The 20,724-nt window shown below is 41.5% G+C and overlaps 1 protein-coding gene across 2 annotated transcripts in view; it reads right to left on the reverse strand.

The window, feature by feature from the left end:
- Nucleotides 1–20,724, reverse strand: part of HMGA2 (high mobility group AT-hook 2) — a 117,229-nt gene that overhangs the window by 16,024 nt on the left and 80,481 nt on the right. For both annotated transcript variants that reach the window (XM_083860560.1, XM_083860559.1), the window contains one exon: nt 5,852–5,884. In XM_083860560.1, coding sequence (XP_083716686.1) covers nt 5,852–5,884 — 33 coding nt within the window. The remainder of the gene's footprint in view (nt 1–5,851; nt 5,885–20,724) is intronic.

Genomic DNA, 20,724 nt, shown 5'->3' on the forward strand with positions numbered 1-20,724 from the left:
AGCTTGCTCAGATAGGAAATGGGGCTGCTGCTGCTATGTTTCCAATTTTTGACTCCTTAAAAGTGACTGAATACCTGAATATACTCCTGTCTTGAAGGGTTTTTTAATCACTTTTCTTTCCTTCCTTCTGGTCATATAATATCTTAATTTGTTTAATTTATTCACAGCCAAATTTCTAGAAGCAGCCAATAGAGGAAAAATATCCCTCTATCATAGTTATGTAGTAAATTACAATTTTCTGTCAGAAATACCTGACCTCTCCTTCTAGCCATTATTCTTTAGCCCAAGTTAGTGCTTTATCTGTTCATTGAAGCAGTAATTGCAACATCTATATTTTCTCCCAGATTCTTTTTCTTATTTTATTTCAAAAAACAGCTCTTTTTTTAAAGTCATCAGACAAATTATTCAGTGCCTCCCAGTCACAATAAACCCATTATAAAAGAAAAAGGAAGACTGAATATGTCTTCTTCTGGAAACCACACTAGTTGCCACCATTCTGCCTTGAAAAGACAAAGAAGGTAATGATGTAAAGCCCAGTATCCTCCATGAAATTCCATCTACTGCATCCATGAAGAAAGCTAGAGACTTTCATTATTTCCCATGAGCCACAATCTATGCTTGCTCAGCATGTGCTCACATCGTACCAAGAACCTACAGTATATTAGAGGATATTCTGGAATGGCCTATGTAACACATACACATTTATCCTGTGCTTAAGTATAAAATTCCACATGTTATTGAAAAAGAAAGTTTTACCTCTCCAGGATCTGACTTTTCAGGAGTTCTCCTGGGAACTTTCTGACTCAATAAGCACAAAGAAGTCCATGAGACAAACACAGCTTGCTGAATGCAGTGGAAGGAGCAATGAAACCCCAGGGCACTTGGTCAACTTCCAGAGCAGAGATTATTCTGTATTTCTACAGTCAAGGCTCAGTTGAATAAGACTGCAGTATTCCTGGGTTCACAGGACACAAGGTGGCCTTGGACAATGGCACTCACTCTCTCGGATGTGCCTGTGCACCTGCTTGGATTTGCCATCCTGTCTGTGGCACTGGAAGCCTTTTTCAACCTTTTCAGAAAGTGGATTTCTGAAGTATTCCTACCACATTTCTGTCTGTGATTTCTCAGAAGGGAAAAGGATGAATTCACATATGGTGGCTAGCACAACACAGAATGCCTGAAGCTTGTGGAAGTGCAGATTTGTTGCATGGCAAAGAGAGGTGAGAAAGTACGTGCACCCTGAGCCTACTGGCCAGGTTGTGCCAGCATATCAGCTCTGCCACACAACCAGGCTCAGCTCTGCTCACAGTCTGCAACTTTGTGGCTGCACAATAGTGTGTGAACCACAGGTGTAGCTAGCTCCTGGGCTGCAGAGAGTGTGTGATGCTTCTAGCATTTACTGTGTCCTACATTGAGCAGACATATGCAATAGATGCAACTGGAGGTATATAGATATGACTAATTCACATGCATAATCTCATTGATACTAACATTGAGAAATGAATAACAGGAAAAAATACAGGAAATCCAGATCTTATTTCCTATACAAAATAATGCTTTTCAGTGTTTATTCTTGTTGGATTTGATTTGTTTGGACATTGTTTTAGAAACATCTACTGCATTTATCATTAGGTAGAGAAGTATGCTTCACTTGTTGTTTTGGTGTACGTTTTCTGTACACTTGCTTGTGTATTCTGTTTTATGTATACTTTACATGTACTCTTCTGACTGATACACTTTTATTCTAATCTACACACTGTTTTTCTGACTGGTATGCTGTCTTTCTACTACAAAGGATTTCCAAAGATTTGAGATTTTAAGAGAGATAGTAAGATTTTCAAAGGGCTGTTCTATGTTCATTATATGTCTTCTCTGCAGAAATGATAAAAAATAAAACATGTTCTATTTCCAGAAAATTTTGGTTGCTTTCAATGTGTTTTCCTAAAAATATCTATTTCATTCATATTACTTAAGAATGTAACTCCCCCATATGGCTGAGTCAACAGCTACTACAAATTGCTTAAAAATGAGGAAATGAAGAAATTTATGTTTGGGCTGTGTATTTGCACACCTTGGTAAAAATATTGTTATGTCATGACTGTAAGATCTGGCTGTACATTCTTTAGAGACAGAGCAGATTTCAAAGAGTCTTGTTTTGACATTTAGGCAAATATCTACATGAAAGTGCTAAACTTACCAATGTCACACAGTTATGGTGGCTCTTTTCTTCATTTCCCCAAGGAAGTGTGAGAGTATGCATCAGTGATCAGCACAAAGACGTGAATAAACCACTGTATTCAAAGGTTTGTATTAATGATATCGGTGTGTAGATTTCCAGTGGGTTTTACTGCTGCTATTTACTGTCTGTGTGATGGTAAGTACTCAGAGCTCTGGCAAAGTTTAAAGATATTGCAGAAGTTTACATAAACATCTGCAATTTCTGGTTTCATGGCCCTAAACTGGACAGCTGATATCCATGAAGAGATTTAGAGCATGGCAGAGCCCTGCATGATGCTTAAAATCTGTGAAATTGTGATAGGAACAGAGCTGTTATTTGCAAAATGAGGCTTTTATCTGGTCCTACTGCTTCTGTACTTTTGAAAGTGACACAAACCCAATAGATATACTTGCTAGCAGCAAGAACAAAAGTAAGAGTGATGTAAACTAACACTTATAGAAATTGTTGAGAATACACATAAAATCCAAAGCACAGGAGATCACTCAGGGACCAAGCCTGAGCAAGAGTTTCTGCTACTTTTACCAAGACAGGCTCACCATCAACCAGCAGTTCTTGACTGTAACCTCTCACAGTCCCCACCAATGAAGAAAGTATACATTTCTAACTTAATCCAGACTGCCACATGGTAAAGCCATCTGGGAGGATATTTTGAAGGAAACAGATGGAAAAGGAAGAGATTCCTCTGAATGTAGTATAAGATTTACATTATCCTCCATGAACTTCCCTGTAGTCCCCATGTTTATATAATTTATCACTATTTCCTTAGACAGCTCAGATTAGAAAGCCTGCATGAGCTCATGTTCTTCTTGTTAATTCTGAGTCTGAACCTCCCTACTTTAAAGGGAAATTAGGTACTATAAAAAGAAATCAGAGAAAGGCAACCAGACCTGAGTGAAACCCAGCAGCATGAAGTTCTTGATCATCTGAGGAATTACACTGTTTTACCTCTCCTTCTTTCAGCCTCAGGAAGACACTGTCATGAGCATTTGCTCACCATGATAAATTTTTGTTCTTTGCCGTGCACCTATAACAGCAAAACTGCAATGGTGTGGTACTACAAGCATGAGAGCAGGGCCTGTTAAAACCCAGGAAGGGTTGAAGATAAGTTCAGTGATTTCACTTATCATCCTTTTGTCTAAGGATTAAAAACAGAAATGTTGTCTGTGTAAAGAAATGGCACATAAATAATTTAAGGTGTTCTTTCACCAGTCAGTTGTGGTAACTGGAGAGATCTAAACAGCCTTCTCTCTCCTTTCATGTATTCTTCTGTGCCTCCTTGCTTTCTGCACAAACACTTCCATTACTAATGGGAATGTCAAAGGGCTTTCTTTTCTCTGTCTCACTCTCTCTGTCTCTGCCTACAGAGATGCTGCTGAGGCACCACTGCTGCAGTGGTGGCATCCAGCTGGTTGACACATGCTACAGCATCCCTACCAGAATCACTGGTTCAGCAAATGGTCAGGAAAATCCATATGGGGAATGCTAGTGTTTCAGTTCAAATGCCTACATCATTTTGCCATCAATTAAATATGTCATTACTTTGTTCTGCTACAAAACAAAGAAGCCCAGGTCCCCTCTTTGTCCTCCTACACCCCAGCCCAGCTTCAGTCCCAGGTATTTCCTCCTCTCGTGCACCTGGGGTTGCACAGGGTTATTGTGCAAACAAAACACTTGCAGGAGTCAGTGCCTGGAGAGCTGGCAGCACTATAAGGCCATTGGCAGCAATGGTTTCTGCTAGGCTAGGCTAGAGCCATCAGTTCTAGACCCCTTCTTTCTGCTGACCTCAGTGGGATTGAGCTCTGATATGTACCAGAGGAAAGGCAACATTGACAGCCTCCCAGGAGTCTCTGCCTCCTGGGTTTGGTCTCCTTTCTGCAGCAGGGTTTAGCCTCTCTGTCTCTCAGGTGTCACAGAGGAGATAGCTGGCTTTGTGCCCACCAGCAGATTTACTACCATGTTGTAGTAGGAATAACCTGATTGTAGCAGTAACATTTGAAGGATATAAGCAAGACACGGAGAGGAAATATCTTCTTTTAGAATTGCTTGGTGTGTTCTGAATTGTGTGGTGTAGTCAGATCATGCATAGTAAGTAAGTTGTTGGGGACTTAGGCTGTGTCTTTTGCATAAGTTGGCCTAACAAAAAACATTACCTCTCCTTGCAAAATTTAACCTTACTTGAAAGTGCTACTACATTCATCCTGTGTGTTACCTCCACCATTCAGAGACATTAATATTATTAGCTGTGCTATGGATTCATCATTGCTGCAACTGTATTGATTTCTTTTGTAGAAATCTGATTCCTGCACATGCTTTGGAGGGTTACATCATTTTTCCCCTTCAACTCATGGCTAGGATGTTTTCTGTTTCATATGCAACAGCTCCTAATTCAGATTGCAGTTGATATTATAACAACTGTACACTGTATAATACTGTATTCCACATAAGGTGGAAAAATTAAAGTATTATTCCTTTCTAAGAGCAGACCTCTTTCCAGAAGAGCAATGGACCCTTTATACTGTTGACTCAGCAATCATTCATGTACATGGAGGTACAGCAGCACAGCCCATGGACTCTGCCCAGCAGTGATGGACTTGCTCCCATGCCCAGAGGTTTTTCTCTGTTGATGCACATATAACAAAGTGTTAGAGTTAGGTTCTTGGGGTTCTTGGGTTCACAGGGCAGGCTGGGAGAAGAAAATTAAGTGGATTGTAAGTGCAGTGTTTGACTGGTTTCATGACACGTTGTGGCTTGCATTTTTTTCAAAGTGTTAAAAAAGTATAATACTACCCAACACAAAAAAATTCCAATGTGTTAGTCTTTATGACAGATCCAGCCTAGTTACCAAGTTCAGCCTATTATATTTTGTGGACTTAGAGAATCCTTTAGTGTGATGATGCAGAGTGACACAGAGTCCCTAGGCAGTGCAAAGGAGACCCCCCCTTATTGCAAAAACTAGGCCTTTTTAAGCAGTTAGCTGGTTATCAGTTTACAAAGTTTTAAGGCACAATAAGCCTAAGTCAACCAACCAGCATACACCATGATGTGGACACGTGGCAGTCAAGCAACACAGCTCTCATGTCTCTCGTGTCTCTCTACCCCTATTTCCAGCTGAGTCACTCTCCCATAGTTCCCTTCCACTTAGCCTAAGTAGCAGACCTGAGCCATGATTTTACAAGGGTAACAAGGCCCTTATTTTATAAGGCTTTACCTATACACAACATTTTAGGAAAGTATAAAAATGGGTTTATGCATATGCCCCTCCTTGCTGTAATGCAGTTCCCACCTATCCACATTCAGGACACACAGAGATATTTATTACATGCTGGACTCACACCACAGAAATGTGCATGTGTCTGCATTATCACTGCAAGGTGACCAATGCAGAAAGAGGACAATTCTGAGCAGACACTGTCCACTGCTTCCTCCTCTTTTTCCCAAGGGCCACCACAAGAATTTTTCTGGTGGCTGTGCCCAGCAAGCCAATAGTTGTCCTCCAGCTCATAGGATTGATACATTTCCCTTCATTCTTTACAGTGAAAGAAGCCAGTTGAAATACTGAAAAACTATTTCACTTAAGGTAGTCTAAATAATTTAAATTAGTTTTTTCCTTACCTGAGCAGGCTTCTTTTGAACCACTTGCTGAGGCTGAAAAGTAAAACAAAGGCACAATGAGAAACAAAATTAAGTGAGAGCACTTAACTGTGACTTTATGAGTGCTAGGAGAAAACTTTAAGCAATAGAAATAAAACACAGGAAAAGCCCACAGTCAGAAATGGAGAGATGAACATACCCAGCTCTCACACCCAGCCTCTCCTATAGGTATCTGCAACTTTGCTCTGAAGTAGCTCATATTATTGTGGATGAAGAGGAGTGCATTAAGTTCGTACAATTAAAGCCAAGGTGAAATCTAAATTAGCATGTACATCTTTCAGTTCTTCTATAGTCCTGCTGCCTTAACTTATCAGGCCATGAGAGTGACCTGATTTTATAACTAGATTTTGTTGTCTCTGCTGCTGCTCTCTTACGACACTCTCAGCTGTGAGTGGAGTGTCCTGCTGTGGGGAAGCCATCCCTATTCATCATGAGCAGGGTCAAAGCTCAGACAGAGAGGTGAAAGATACATAACTCCATTCCTGACCCTTCCCACTTGACCAAAGCCACCCTTGCCAAAATCAAGGAGACTGAGATGGACAGTGGTTCCATCCCTTGGAAGTTCTGGTTTGAGACCTTCAGCTGCATGAAGGTGGTGCTATGCTGACTCTTGCAAGCCGATTGGTGTGATTATGGGGACGCCCATCATTGGCCAGGTTGGGTGTGTCCACCTGCCTATACAGGACCTGGTGGCATCACCATGGATTCTCAGCAAGTCTCCCTCCTGGCTGGTCCCACCCAGGACTGGGAAACACAGTCCTCACATAAGTCAGGAGACCCACCAGGGTGCCGGTGTGCTTCATCTCCACTTGGGAGAAGCGGAGTACCAATTAAAGAACAAATACAGACATGCCTAAAATACACCAGCACTGCCCGATGATGGGATGACCCTTGTGGGTACTTGGAGCAGCATGGAACAATAAGACCATAGATAAAGGATGAGATCCTGACACAGAAAGGACAAAAAGGCTTTTCTTACTTCAGTGGGGCAAAGTTGTTGCCTGCCCCCCTCCCCCGGACATTCTGTTTTTAAAGTCTATGAATCACACCCAATGATTTTCTTCCTGCTCTTCCTTCCTGCTTTTTCCTAATCCCAGCCATGATTTTAGTGCCTTGCTTGGGCAGAAGCCAACATGCCATCCCTCTGCACAGCCAAAAACCTAATTTTCATGACAGTGTAGTAGGAAATAACTGGAATATTTCCGAATAAGCAGTTTAGTGTAATTGGCCTTTCAGGGCAATATTTCAGTGGGAAGGATCAATGAAAATGTAAATTAAATGCAACTGATTAAATTCAGGCTGCCTACCACAAGTATCCCATTTTAACAAGAGATGCCTTGTTTATTTTCAGTCTTTTTCTAACTCAGTGGAATCCTACTGCTCTTATATTTTTGTACATAACAGGCTCCAAGTTCTGCTCTCAAATAAATATGAGAGGAAAAAAACAACTATGTGATGACTGGGTCTGTCTTTAAACTTCAGGGTGGACACTTTCCTTTTCCATTAAATTCCCTTGCAATGGAGAAGCTATTATCAAGGCACACATTTTACTGATGCCTTCTCCAGGTGGACTGCAGCCCCTGAACTCATTAATGGACATTTGCTGCCCTTGGACAAAGGAATGATTTGTTTTAAAGGAATCTCTCATAATTACAGAACTCCTTGAGCTCTTCTGTAATCCGCCAATAGTGTTTTTTCACTTTATTTTCTTTTTTTTTTTTTTTTGCCTGTTAATTACACCTGCATGTGTGTCTACTCCCAAACAACACGAAATCCACAGACATTTTTAGAGGCTGCCTGTTTTCTCCAGCTCAGAAATCTCCATATATTTTTGGCTATGCATTCTATGTTCATGTGACTCTCGCTCACTGTAGCTCAATGAAATCTTCTGAAAGAGCTGCCAACTCACCATATTTTCCATGAATTAGGTCCTGACACTTCAATGAGAGGAAAGACAATGTCTGAAACAAGGCCAGCTCTGGCTTTCTGCCTAGTATGTGTCACAGTAATTCTACCAGCTGCCCTTCTACACAGCAGTTCATACTTTTCAGACCACCAAAAAGCCCCTTGAATACTTTCAGTGATAGCTGGGCTTGAGCTGCCAGCATGTTTTCCCAGCCTCTGGCACCCAGTGGCTTTGGACTGGACCTTGAAAATTTTTTGCATGTGTTTGTTTTGTTTTGTTATTTTTATGAATGGCTTCCACAGGGGACTCTGACTCCAGCACAACCCTATCCAGCCATTCATAAAAAGCAAAGGGAAAATATTGTACTTTGCCCAGTTGGAAACTGTCTCTGATACTGACCAAGGCTTTCAAGAATTTTAGTCATTCAAGACCTTTGCTATTGTAGTGCTTCATGTCAAGAGCTCCTTGGCAGTGCTCGCTTACTGCCGGCTGGGTTTCCACTGGACTTGGGATCTGGAGTTCAGCATCTGTTACGCTTGCCCCCTTAAATGGAAGAGGCTTAGCTATGCAAGCCCAGAAGCAGAGCTCAGTCTCTTAGCCAGTATTAGTGGCACACCTCACTGACATGCTGGGAGCCATGACCACTCATGTCACATTGAGGGCTTTGGCTTGTGGCAGCTGAATCACTGCAAGTGCCAGTTTTCAAAGGCACTGCTTTTCCTGCTTCAGCCTGGCTGAGTGGGAAAGGTGGCTGGGCATATAAATCCAGTAAGGTCCAGTCCTGTGAGGACTAGTGCCTGCTCACTTAGGTCACCCTGACCAGAAGAACTGAGGTGTTCAGGAATAACAAGACATTTCCCAAGCACTCCTCTAATTTCTTTAACTGATGCCTTTGAACCATTTTGACACGCTGTAGATAGTAATGCTTCAACTTGCTAAAGTTTGTGTTTACTGAGTTAAAAGATCTTTTCAGGGCTTTGAAAGTGACACCTCTGATTCACAAATGTTGCATCTGCATGTTCAATTAACTGGAAAGAAAGACAATCTGCCTTGGTTATGGAAAAAGACTGGAACTATAAGATAGCCATGGACAAGAGATTTTAAATAGATGCTCTGGAGCAAAATAAAGCTGTAAGCAAGAAAAGAGAGCTCTGAACTACTACATATTGTCCCTGCTAGGAGCCTGCAGAGTAAGATGGTAGAACTTCCACTTTGTTAGAGGTTCTCCCACTTACATTAGCCATCTTAAGAGGAGATTTGTGCAACACAGTGCTTTCACATTTCATTTTTATCCTAAGTTTGAAAAACAGCTACTGTACACTGCATGTACATCAGCTGATATTCCATATACTTGAAAGCAAACTTCAGGGGTTTTTACATCATATGCAAGTACAAGTCAACACGAGGTATCTTTTTAAAATATGTATGAGACAGAAAGAAGAAGTGACAGTGTTGGAAAAATCTTATTACCCTGTCATTTAAATGTCTATCAAACAAGAACAAATCCAACATGCATCAGTATTTCTTTTGCCATGCTTAAAATACTAAGTATGTGATCTAAGGCAAAAGATAACAATTTACAACTTGAGGATAATATTCCTAACTTTGAATAGGAAAACACCCACAAAATGCCTGAAAAGGAGAATACACAAAATTTTGATGGTTTTATCTTTGCTATAACTTTTGAATGTTAAAAGCCCAACTGTTAATCTTCTATACTTCTTCCACTCCTCCTCTGTCACACATCCCTAATTTTGTTTTTTTATTTTCAAATTCTGTTACTTTATGTCAATGTCATACATATATCTTCACAGCTCGTACTGGTCATACAATTTCTTTGTTTTCTATATGAGAACAGAAGAGCAACCTCATGTGATAAATTCATATTCATCTTCTACCAGAAGTCTAAAGTTGTATCAAATTCAATTTGTTACACTTTTCATTCACAGAAGTCCTCCTTACTCTGTGACTTTTCCTAATGTTACAAAGCTAAGGAAGGAAAATGGAAGGTTAAGGGTAAACCTATATCAACTAGCATGAGCAATACTGGAACACGTTTTTAATGATCAGAAATAAAAGCATTGGTTTGAATGCAAATCGTCCCCTGAATGCTATTCCTGAAGTTCCAAGGGTAAGCTGCACACACAGGGAGTTCTTATATTTTCTGGTTTTGTCTTTCTCTTCAAACTGAGTATTATGAAGATGTCTGATTAACGCTTATTGGCAACAGTGACTCTTTGTTATTTTCCAGCAGCGTGGGGCAGATAAGAGATTTGCATGGCGGTAGCTCTGCTGGGGAGACTAAATGGCCATGATGGAAACTAAGACCCAGTTAGGATGACATTTATACTGCTGACAGCTCAGTGTTGTGCAGAGATCATTAAAATAATTTCATAGGTCATCCAAACACTTGTAATTCTAAATTAAAAGATGAGTAAAACACTATTTAATCTTTTTGTCTACATATCCTTGAAAAATCAGGAAGTTCATATTATACCAGTTGAAACCAATATAATCCAAAATAAATCATATCTTCCATGTCTTCCATATGACAGCAGAGTAACTACCATTCTGACCCTACAGCTCTAATTGGTTTGAGTCCAGCTTTCTCTCCCAGCACAGAATGATACAGTGCCAGGACCAGGGGCTCACACAGACTGCCAGGAAACCCTCACCTTCCAGCTAAAGCCACCCTCAGCTTCTTGATCATCAGAAATCTTCCCAAAATTGCATGGTGTGATGTCTGCCTTTCACTCTTCAGGTCCAGGTATGCTCATGGCTTGCTTTAATAATAATCTTCCTTTTGAGGCAGCAGTAGACTGCTTTTTTATCCCTTCAGTAGTGAGAGGACTTGTGTTTTGGAAGCACAGGTCATGAATTCTCCTGCCTCCATCACATGTTTGCAGTCAACTGGCAACCATAATGTCTGTGTATGCACACTGCTGTGGGTCATTAGAATCTAACAGCAAAACCATCTGGCCCTTAGAGTTCAAAGGAGATTTCACAGTTCTCTGTGCAGTCTCATAAATGAGGCTAATAGTAATCTGTGGAGAATTCTGGCAAAATCTGTGAAACTATTCTTTATTTTTTATCCTACTTGGCACTCCTCTGAGTTTTTAATACAAAGTCAAATAATTGCAAAAATATTTATTAGCTTTTAAACTGACCTTCCCTGACTGATGCTGGAAAAATCTGCAACATGTCAGAAGCTGCACCAGTTAGTCGATGATAAAGAGTATTTCTGTTTCACTTGTTGGGGAGAGCAGAGAGCATCAGAGTTTTCCAAGTACACAGAGTGATTTTTAATAGTTATTTGACCAGCATAAAAAAATTATATTTAATTTGGCAAATTCAAAGCACACTGCTTCAAATGACTCTTTTGGTAGTCTTAAAATGCGGGCAGTGGCACATATATCCAGTTACATATGTATATATCCAATGGAAGTCAAGTAACTGACTTCACTGGGTTAGGATTTCATATATTTTGTTTACAGAAAGTTACCTTCGCTACAAAATATCTGTAAGATGCTTCATTTGGAATGGTTTTACGTTCTGAGAGGAATAAAACAATGACAGAAATGTATTTAAAAATCCAATTCTGTTTTCTTTTATGCTCATATAATCCATTATTTCTCAGTTGGTTTGACCCAATCTTACTCCTACCACTACAGATCTTGACAAATACAAATTTAATGTTTAGAACAGGATGGGGAAACCCATCATCTTTATTGATCTGGTAGCTGAACTGTTAGTTCAAGCACGACAATATTCCAGTGAGTTTATCAAGGATATAATCAAAATTCAAAGCACAGTAGCAGTTAATTCAGTGTTCTTCAGAGATGTTATTAGTTTTTATAATGTTTCAGTCAGTATTGGTTGCATTTCCATAAAAAAATTAAGGCAGCGCAGCTTATGAAATATCCATCTAATGGACTTTGTATCTTTGTTTCAATACAACAAGCAAAGTTTAAATTGGTATTCTCATCTAAAATCAATATAGCTAGTCAGCAGAAGGATCTGCTGTTGCTGACTGCTCTGTGGGGTTTCCTTGTTACTTCATTATCATCTGTCACACACTTTATAAGCTTTCCTGATGCATTTTGCTTAAGTTTAGTTTGGCACCCTGTGCATTTTGCTGCTAAAATATTAAGAAGTATTTTCTGTCTTTCAGAATAATTCTAGCACACAGTTCAGCATTGAGGTTTCCTTGATATACACTTAAGGAAACATGAGCTGGTTCTTTTGTCTGGCAAACGTCATATGTGTCTGTCTATTTATAACTCCCTACACAGACAGACTATTGAGAAAGCCAGAGGGGAGGTTTCAGTCATTCTTAGCTATAGCGCAAAGAAAAAAAACCTTACATTTTAGTAGACAGAAATATAAATTTCAAGTTACTTGCAAAGAAGCCAAGACCTCATTATTCAGGGATAAACTGATCAGAAACTACTTAGCTTTATACCTCGCAGATCTGTCTAAACAAATAACTATTGTGCTACTGTTTATCTCCAGACTATCTTGTCTGTTTGGATACAGCAACTCCTGTGTTCACCATCTATTTCTCTTGGCCCATGTGGAAATGATTTCTGGTCACTGCTAAACAGGCTAGATTTGAATTGACGACCTAGAGGTGGAAAGCACTGTATCACATTACAATCTGGTTCCACCTTTGGTTTCAGAGTCTTCTCTCTCTTTTTGCTCAGGCATCTCCTGCCACATGGACCGAAAACCCAAGGCAGTTTCCGCTGCAGAGGTCATTCCCACTGGAAACACTGTGTGGAGCTGATCAGAGCTGCAGGACTGTCAGCAGTGAACTCCTCTCTGGACCTGACTGCCAGGAGCTCCCAAATACTCTTGACCTTTGCATTGATCTCCAGTGAAGTTACAGAGTAAATAGCATAGGGAAGTCCCAAACAAGCCAAACTGCTGCAAAATCCACTGCTGTTTTAAAGTGAACTCTAAACTTCAGTGGTTTTGCTCAAAATGTAACTGTTGTCAGGCAACATTTCCCTTTACGGCCTCTGATGTTCACTCTTCTCAATTTTGAGGTCACAAAGACATCAACTTATTCAGTAACAGTCTCCTTGTGTCACTTAGAAACCTGAAATACGCACAGCCAATTTGCCACAATGGAGGCTTAGATACAAACAATCAAATTAATTTCCAGGCCTACGAAAGCTTCTGCTAACAAGTCCAAGCCTGTAAACAGGAATGGACAAACAACTGAAGCGGCAGTGATTGAAAATAAAAGGTAAACTGCTCTGCTGAGCAGACCTGGGACTATAGCGGTGTCCCAGCAGTACCATGTGGTAGCTCTGTCCCTGGCTACACACCTCCACCACGGTGATGATGCAATGGCATTGCCACAGCCTGGATCTGTACTTCTTCTCAAGAAGGAAAATACTGATGAAGATACAGTATGCACTTCCCTTGGCCCTCAGGCACCTTCACCACTGTGGAAAGGCAGCCATTCAAGCTACCTTGAAAGCTGTGAGATTTGAGCCAAGCAGTCTGTGACCTCCCTTGGGTATTTCCCAGTGGCAGTCTGTGGCATGTCTCTTCAGTTTAGTGTTGCATACAACAAGAACTGCTGGCTCCAGAGATTTGTGTTTGCTTTAGTGAGACATATCTCAGCCAGAGCAGGACAACATCAGAGTGAACACTGGGAAGGCAGGTGCAGGACACTGTCATCAGCCTAGAAAATATTCAGACTTCACCAACAGGAGAAAACAATCCAGTCCAGGACCTCTGACTGGCTTGTATCTATACCACCTTTCCTCCATACTGCCCAGAAGGAAGAGTCTTGGATTGTGCTACTTCCTTAAACCACATCTGTTATGTGGCAGAGGACAAGATGGTGAAGGAAAGCAAGCTCCCAGCTGCACAGCACAGACAACTGCAGGGCAGTGCTTGAGGCTGTCTGTGCTCAGGCACTGCTCAGCTCACTGAGCACAGACACAGCACTAGGTACTGTGAGGAAGAGCTATCTGCCCCCTCACCTGCACAAACTGGAGCAACGATACAAGAGATCTTAGGCAGACATTTTTGCACAGCCATTTCTACTCCTTCAGGGATATAAAGCATCTTGTACAGAACTTATGTGGTCAGCCCCAGGCACAGCCCTCAGCTCCTGCAGGAGCTTCCCATTCAACTCATTGCCTCCCTGACCTCCCATTGCCCTCTGACGGTTGGGCAGGGCTTTCCTCCAAAGAAAAAGCACACAGGGCAAGGAAGGCAAATCGCCTGTGCCTGGTTGATTTTCTGCAGCTGAAGATCTGGCCTGAGGCATTTCTCTTGAACTTTTTTGTCTGAAGAGATCTATTGGTAGCCACATGGTTGGCTGGGGATGTTTTTGTATGTCTGGGATATACAGATGTCTGATAGCTGTCTGTCTATCGAATAGATTTGGTAATTATTACTGCCTCCAGGACACTGATTCTGCTAAGAGTGTCTGTCAGAGTCCAAGCAGAGACTGCTGACATTCTGGCATAATTTCATAAAGAAGTCAGTGTCTGAAATAGAAATACATTTTCCACGTACTTGAAATATACCAGGGGCTTGGTGGCGAGTTGTTGCAATTAATCCACTTCCTGACTTGATATATTTTGGGATCATTCTGATGTGTGGTATGTTAAATACTAAACTCAGTTCATAGTCTTATTTTTAAATGGAAATTACCTTCATTTTGTCCAAGGGCATGATTTCTAGGTCCTTCTTGCAAAGCAGAAAGAACCCCCACCATTCTATTGCATTTCTGATGTGATTTACTTATTAACAGCAATTTCATCACATGCATCATTGTGAAATCCATGCAACACAGCAATGTATTTGCTGCTTTTTTTTACCTAGCTAGATAAAAAATTTATAAATCATTTAATAAATGATTGCAAACTCAACACCTATCTTATTGTCAATATCCTATTGTCAGCCTCTCAACAGCAGCAGAAATACGAATAGTGTTTGAGTACATATGCTTCCCTTCATCTGAAAGAGAGTGAAAAAATAGGAAGAGAGGGAGGAAGAAAGAGATTCTGCTCTTTATAATCCTGGTGTAATTTTGGAGTTGTTCTATTTACATCTCTGAACAGACTCTGAATTTAACCAAATCAAGGAGGGAAGAATTTGACTGTATTTTACAGGACAATTACCTGACTGTCTAGCCATAGTTATTTAATAGCCTTTTGGAAGCTACATGTGACCTAAAGATCCTATTTGTTGCTCGGATCTAACAATGCGAACATCAAAGGTATGTGTGTAAGGTATGCACGCAAATCCCCTGCAGATTTTTTCATAATAGTACTGAAACCTGACACCACATCAAGAATGTAGCGCCCGGAGCACCCTACTACAGCCCCACTGCCTTGTAAAGCTTAACGTGGTTTCCTTGCCCACAGAGCTCCATCTGCCACTTGGAAAGCAGCCTGCTTTTACATTTTAGGGCTGCTAGGGAGGGCCTGTGAACATTTTAGCAAATGCAGGTAGTTTCAGAGAATAGGACTGATGGATATTGATTCTCAGTTTCTGAAAACTCTCCCTAATTTGTTGCTTCTGTTGCTGAAGTAACAAAAGCTATTTTTTCATGATGCAAAAACACAGCTGAATTATCTCCTTGGCTAAATTCTGCCCTTATTTCCAGAGTCTACTGAAAGAGCTAAATGCTTCCAATTAGTTACATTTTATTGTCCTTGGAACCTCTCTGGTTTGGGACATGCCAAAAATATACCAGTTGGTAGTATCTGTGGCTAGGTGGTCCTGGCAGCAGAGGTGAAAGCAGCTTGCTGGATGAAAGAAGGAGAAGGAGAGCTGGCCTCCAAATGCTGCTGTAATTGGCACAGAGAGGCATACTATTTCTGGGAATTAGGTGTGCTGGGTAGATAGGAGTTTGTTTTGCAGCTGAACATAATCCACCTTGGTGAGATCAGGTATTATATCAGCACTAAATCACTTATCAGCAGCTGCAAGATCATTCTAACATTGGCAGCGACGTGACCAAGAGTACTCTGATACTCTAGGTATTGACAGGTAAGGGAGATGGTGTGGAGCAAGGTCCTTCTGCTGGTGGGCAGCAGGCTGCTCCCAGGCATCTAAGTATCCCCACATTTCATGGCTATGACTGCCCAATCACAATCAAGACTTTCTCTTGAGAAAGGACCCTGGGAATATGATGGTGTGCCTTAAGGCAATCTCTATGGACACCAGAGGTTGCTGTGAGCCCACTGCTCTCTCAGGCTATCCCCATGATCAGCAAAGAGGTCACCAGCAAAGGAAGGACAACAATTGGAGGAGGGCTGAGGAAACAACAGTATTGCTTGCGCCATCATGCATCCACCTAGGAGCTTCTGGAAATCTTTGGCTAGTAGGGAACAGCGCTGGGAAGTTTTAGTTGGGTTGCATAGTAGGAAAGATGCAAAGGGATGGAATAAAGGAATGAAAAGGGACAAGAAGAGATGGCAAGAAGGAGTGGGACCAAACACATACCCCCTTCTCTGCTTACACACAAATGGGAACAAGATCTCTGCATGGCCATTTATGTGCAAGGAACTGAGAGGAAAAACAGAAACACATTGTTCATATTTCTTTTTGTCCACCGAACTCACTAGATGGCTGTATTGTTGTCATACTTTTGGCTTCTTCTGTGCTCTGGAAGCGTGTGCATTACTGACATATTTTGAGGGTTTTGTGGTGTTTTTAAAGAGAGCAATTGGGAAGTTTGGTTAGAAAGAATCTTCTTAGGTACCAGTGGGTTTTTCAGATTTTAGAATCAGATGCATTTTTGTAGGCTTTCTGGTAGTGCTTTGTATTTTCAAATCACAAAAAATGGTCAACAGAAATGCAAAGGCTTTGGGACTGCACTGCCCTGTAGAGTGGAGGATTCTACCCCACCTGCAAGGCCAGTGACAGATCCACAGGAGGATGTCCTGTTCCTGAAGAACTCCAGCCATCTCTCAGAACAGCAATCTGTGCAGGAGAGGATCTGCCTCAGCTTTTTGGCTATAGGCACTGGAAACAAGACAGCCAGGATATTCACTGTTTATTATACAACTGAAAACGGTGGGAGACAGTGATGGGATAAGGAGTTGCCCATGCAACTTTGCCTTTCATCACCTCTCAGGAACGTCTGTCTTCAGGGCTAATTTAGATGCATTTACATAATGAATGTGTGGCCTTTTCAGCCACATTTTTTTCACTTTAATTTCTGCCTGCCCTTGCTGACAGTGCCCGTGGCAATTTGTGGTTATTTTTCTCATTCTGCACCCTGGAATTGTCCTCTATTACAGTTTTTTCTTTCACAGATAAGCAAATACATAGCTCATAGAAGTGATCTAGTCTAGCTCTATTTTACTTAGCAAATACTGGTGGGTGGTGGGAGGGTGGTATTTTCTTTTTAAAAAATTTATTCTCTATTGAAAAGACAATGCTTTGCTGACTGTAAACTGGTTTGCAAGTCCAGAACAGATGATTTCATGAGTCTTCCAGATGCATCATCACAGTTTCAGACAGCTTCCTGACTGACAAGAAAGCCAGAACTCTCATGAGATCTCCACATTGGGATATTATTAATAAACATCCTGTACCTCAGGGACAACCCACCCAATAAGTAAGTTCCATATGGCTCTTGCCATATGAAGCATGATTGTCCTCTGTCTCCTTAATCCTAAGTGTGATGGGCCCAAATCTTGGGATTGGTTAACTGGTCCCTTACAGAGGTAGTCAAGGGCTCTATGCTCAACTCTAACTATGACTTAATATATGACGACAAACCTTTCATATCCATGTTGATCCCATGACATGATGATGTTTGTGCTTGGACCAACTGTCAGACATCAGATCAGATGTCTGATGAAAAGCAGAACAGCAACTTTCTTGAGTATCTTGCAAAATCATTCTTTCTAAGTGAATCAGAAACAAAACAGCATCCCAGCAGCTAAGGATCCCTGGGGGTATTTACTTTGCTTCTCAGTTAGCCTGTATAATCTGATAGCCCAGAGTACACATACCTCCCCATTCACATCCCTGGTGTACAGAGAAAACAGCATACTGCTTGTGTTCTCCAGGAATATCCACACAGGAGTTCCAGAGAAATCAAACAGTAAGTTACGAACAAGAAAAACTGAAAAAGTTGACATAAAATCCACCAAGATCAGATACACAAAACTAGAAATCTCAAATTTGTTTGAACAATCTTAGAGAAGTGGACTGAGCCCAAATCCATTGGGCTGGTAACATGAGCAGCTCCATATGGGAGAACATGGGGCTGTGGCAGTAGGAGGTTCTACAATGTGAGCCAATATATATGCCTTTCAGCTATAAAGTTATATATAGTGTCATGTAGTATAGTATATATAGTGTATAGCTGCAATGCATGTTCAGGATCAATTTAAAATCTGTTATCAGTTTTTGCTTTAGGTTGGTGCTGGTTTTGAACACACTTGAGAAAACAACATTACAGAAGTTCATTTTAAATGGATTTTACTCAAATGAGATACAAATGACACTACATGAAGTGTAGACCAGCAAACCTAATAGATTGTCTCCTTTATATGAAATCAGAAACCAAATTGTCAGTTTTGACTGACAGTAACAGATTGTCCTATATTCAAAGAAAAATCTAGTTGGCAGAACACAGGCATGTTTGCTCCTGATGTCATGTTAGAAGGTTGAGTAAAGGTCTGTCTGGCTTGCTGGCCATATAGAAGTATTAGCTAATTCAACACCTAGCTATTTTTAACTTCTTTAATAATAATAATGCTATGAATGATTACATATTATTTCCTTATGCCCTTAAAAGCAATTTAATTTAAACATTTTCTCCTATTTCCATTCTGCTGCTGCTTCTTCTGTAAAAAGGGGGTTTCTGCATCTTAACCACACTCAGCACCTACAGCATTAGGAAAAAACTCAGCAATGAATATACAAAATCCAAGCCTTCTTTTGCTTGTTCCTTTATTTAGTTTACTATGCTCTCATTGTTTTACTTAATGGCTGGAGCTTGATACCATAATCATTTTCCTCAGTCAGTTCATAATATCAATTCCCCTGTAGGTCAGAAACAATACCTCAGGAAATACCACCTGCTATTCAGGGATATTGCAGGAAATTTGCATTTCCACTTTGTAAAGTGTTATTATTTTGGACTGACAACCTAATATTCATTTCATTCTCCCAAAGTCTTTGGATCTCTGAAAGCAAGAGAGAGAACGGGTGTCCTGGCTGACTTCCCACTAGCTTTTCATGGTCATTAACAATCAAGAGTGAGAAGACATACAACTCACTGCTGAAAGATGTGTGCCTCACAGGCAGCCTTCTCTGTCACCTCCTCTGGAGTCTAAGAGAAATTCAGCTGTTCCATCAGTCTGCCCCTGCTTTGCCAGCCCTCCTTCGTAGTGGGGCTGCTGCCTGGGTTTCCCTCCTTTACAAACAGCACTGAAGAATGGGGTGTAAGATGCAGGCAGATGATTAATTCCTCTAAAGGAATACAGGATGCTTGAGCATGGTTTCTGCAGGGAGTTTGATGTCTTCCATCTACCCTTTTATTCACCAGGTGTGAGAATGTGGTATTTTGGGACCATGAGCAGGGGAAGGAAAGGCCTCCAGTTTAGATGCTTGCAAGCCTTGCCACATGTACAACAGCTGTAGCAAATATCCCCCAAAAAACTTCAGCCTTTCAGTACCTTTCTCCCCAGGTGGGGATTTTGAGGTGACCACCAATACAAACCCCAGCAATTTCATTCCCTTAGCATTCTCAGCACAACCATGAGGCTGGGCACAAAGGAGGAGACCTGTGAGAGGGAAGCTGCAATCCTACACATTTCTGATGCATTTCTACACAATATGGAGTGCATTCAGCTTTAGCAACCTATTTCCCACCACATCAAACTTATGTTTGGCTGTTTTGTTTTCTCCTCCCAAGCTTACACCGGTGGGGAACTGCCATGCCTGGCAGAGCATAGCAGCACCTGCTTTGAGGAGCCACAGCTGGGGTAGTGAGTGGTGAGGCTGCATGTTACATCCCCTCACACACGTGTCAGGAAGCTTGTGCTGCTTGAAATGTTGGTGGCAGAGGCTTATTCACAACTGCCCATCACTTCTCCCAAGGCAATTGCTCCACCATGCAGAAACACACCTAACAGTGAGCATGAGGCAACTGCAGAAATATCCCTAAAAATGGCTTTATTTGTGGAGGTCTGTCCAAATCTTACTCCATGGTTCAGGAGGAAGCATGACTGTGGGAACTTTCTTGCACAGTTTGCCTCTTCTCAGCTGACCAAATATATCCCAGAGAATTTACTTCTATGAGGAATGCCTCGAAGAAATTTTTTGTATCCTGAGTGTTTCATGACATATCTCTATTTCAAGCAGCAGCACTGGAGACTGCTGAGGGAGGGCAGCGAGTATTACTGGCTGGTTGAAAGGAAACTTTCTTTTTGGCTGGTTGCACAGAAGGACACAGATAAGGCACAGAGTAGGTAGGAACGCACTCACCACCTGCTTCCCTTAGTCAACTGGCCAGCCCCACTCATTGTGGGGAGCTGCACTGTCGTGGCCAAGCTACCCTGCTGCTGTGGAGCTTGGTGTTACACAGTGCCAGGGGTAATCCAGGCTCCTCTGTCAGGTGCAGGGGAAGACTGAAAGCTGCCACTACACCAGCAGGTCCAAGCCACCAGTGTGGCAGTGGCACAAGCAGCTCCAAAGCTTTCCAAACTTGCATGGGATTGGTTTGCTCCTCTTGCCCAAGAAGAGAAAAATGTAAAGAGGCATAAAGTCACCATTTCCTTTTCCAGATATGAGGGCTTTCACAAACCAGCTGAGAAATCCCCTCTCCCACGGAGTCCTGCCCATGTATTTGGATTCAGCAGTCAATATCAGTGGTGAGGCCTTGCTGGCAGAAGTGAGCTGTGAGCTGGCACTGACTCAGAGGTTGTTTGTA

The sequence above is a fragment of the Zosterops lateralis genome, assembly GCF_965231275.1.
Source record: "Zosterops lateralis genome assembly, chromosome: 4".
Classification (NCBI taxonomy): Eukaryota; Metazoa; Chordata; class Aves; order Passeriformes; family Zosteropidae; genus Zosterops; species Zosterops lateralis.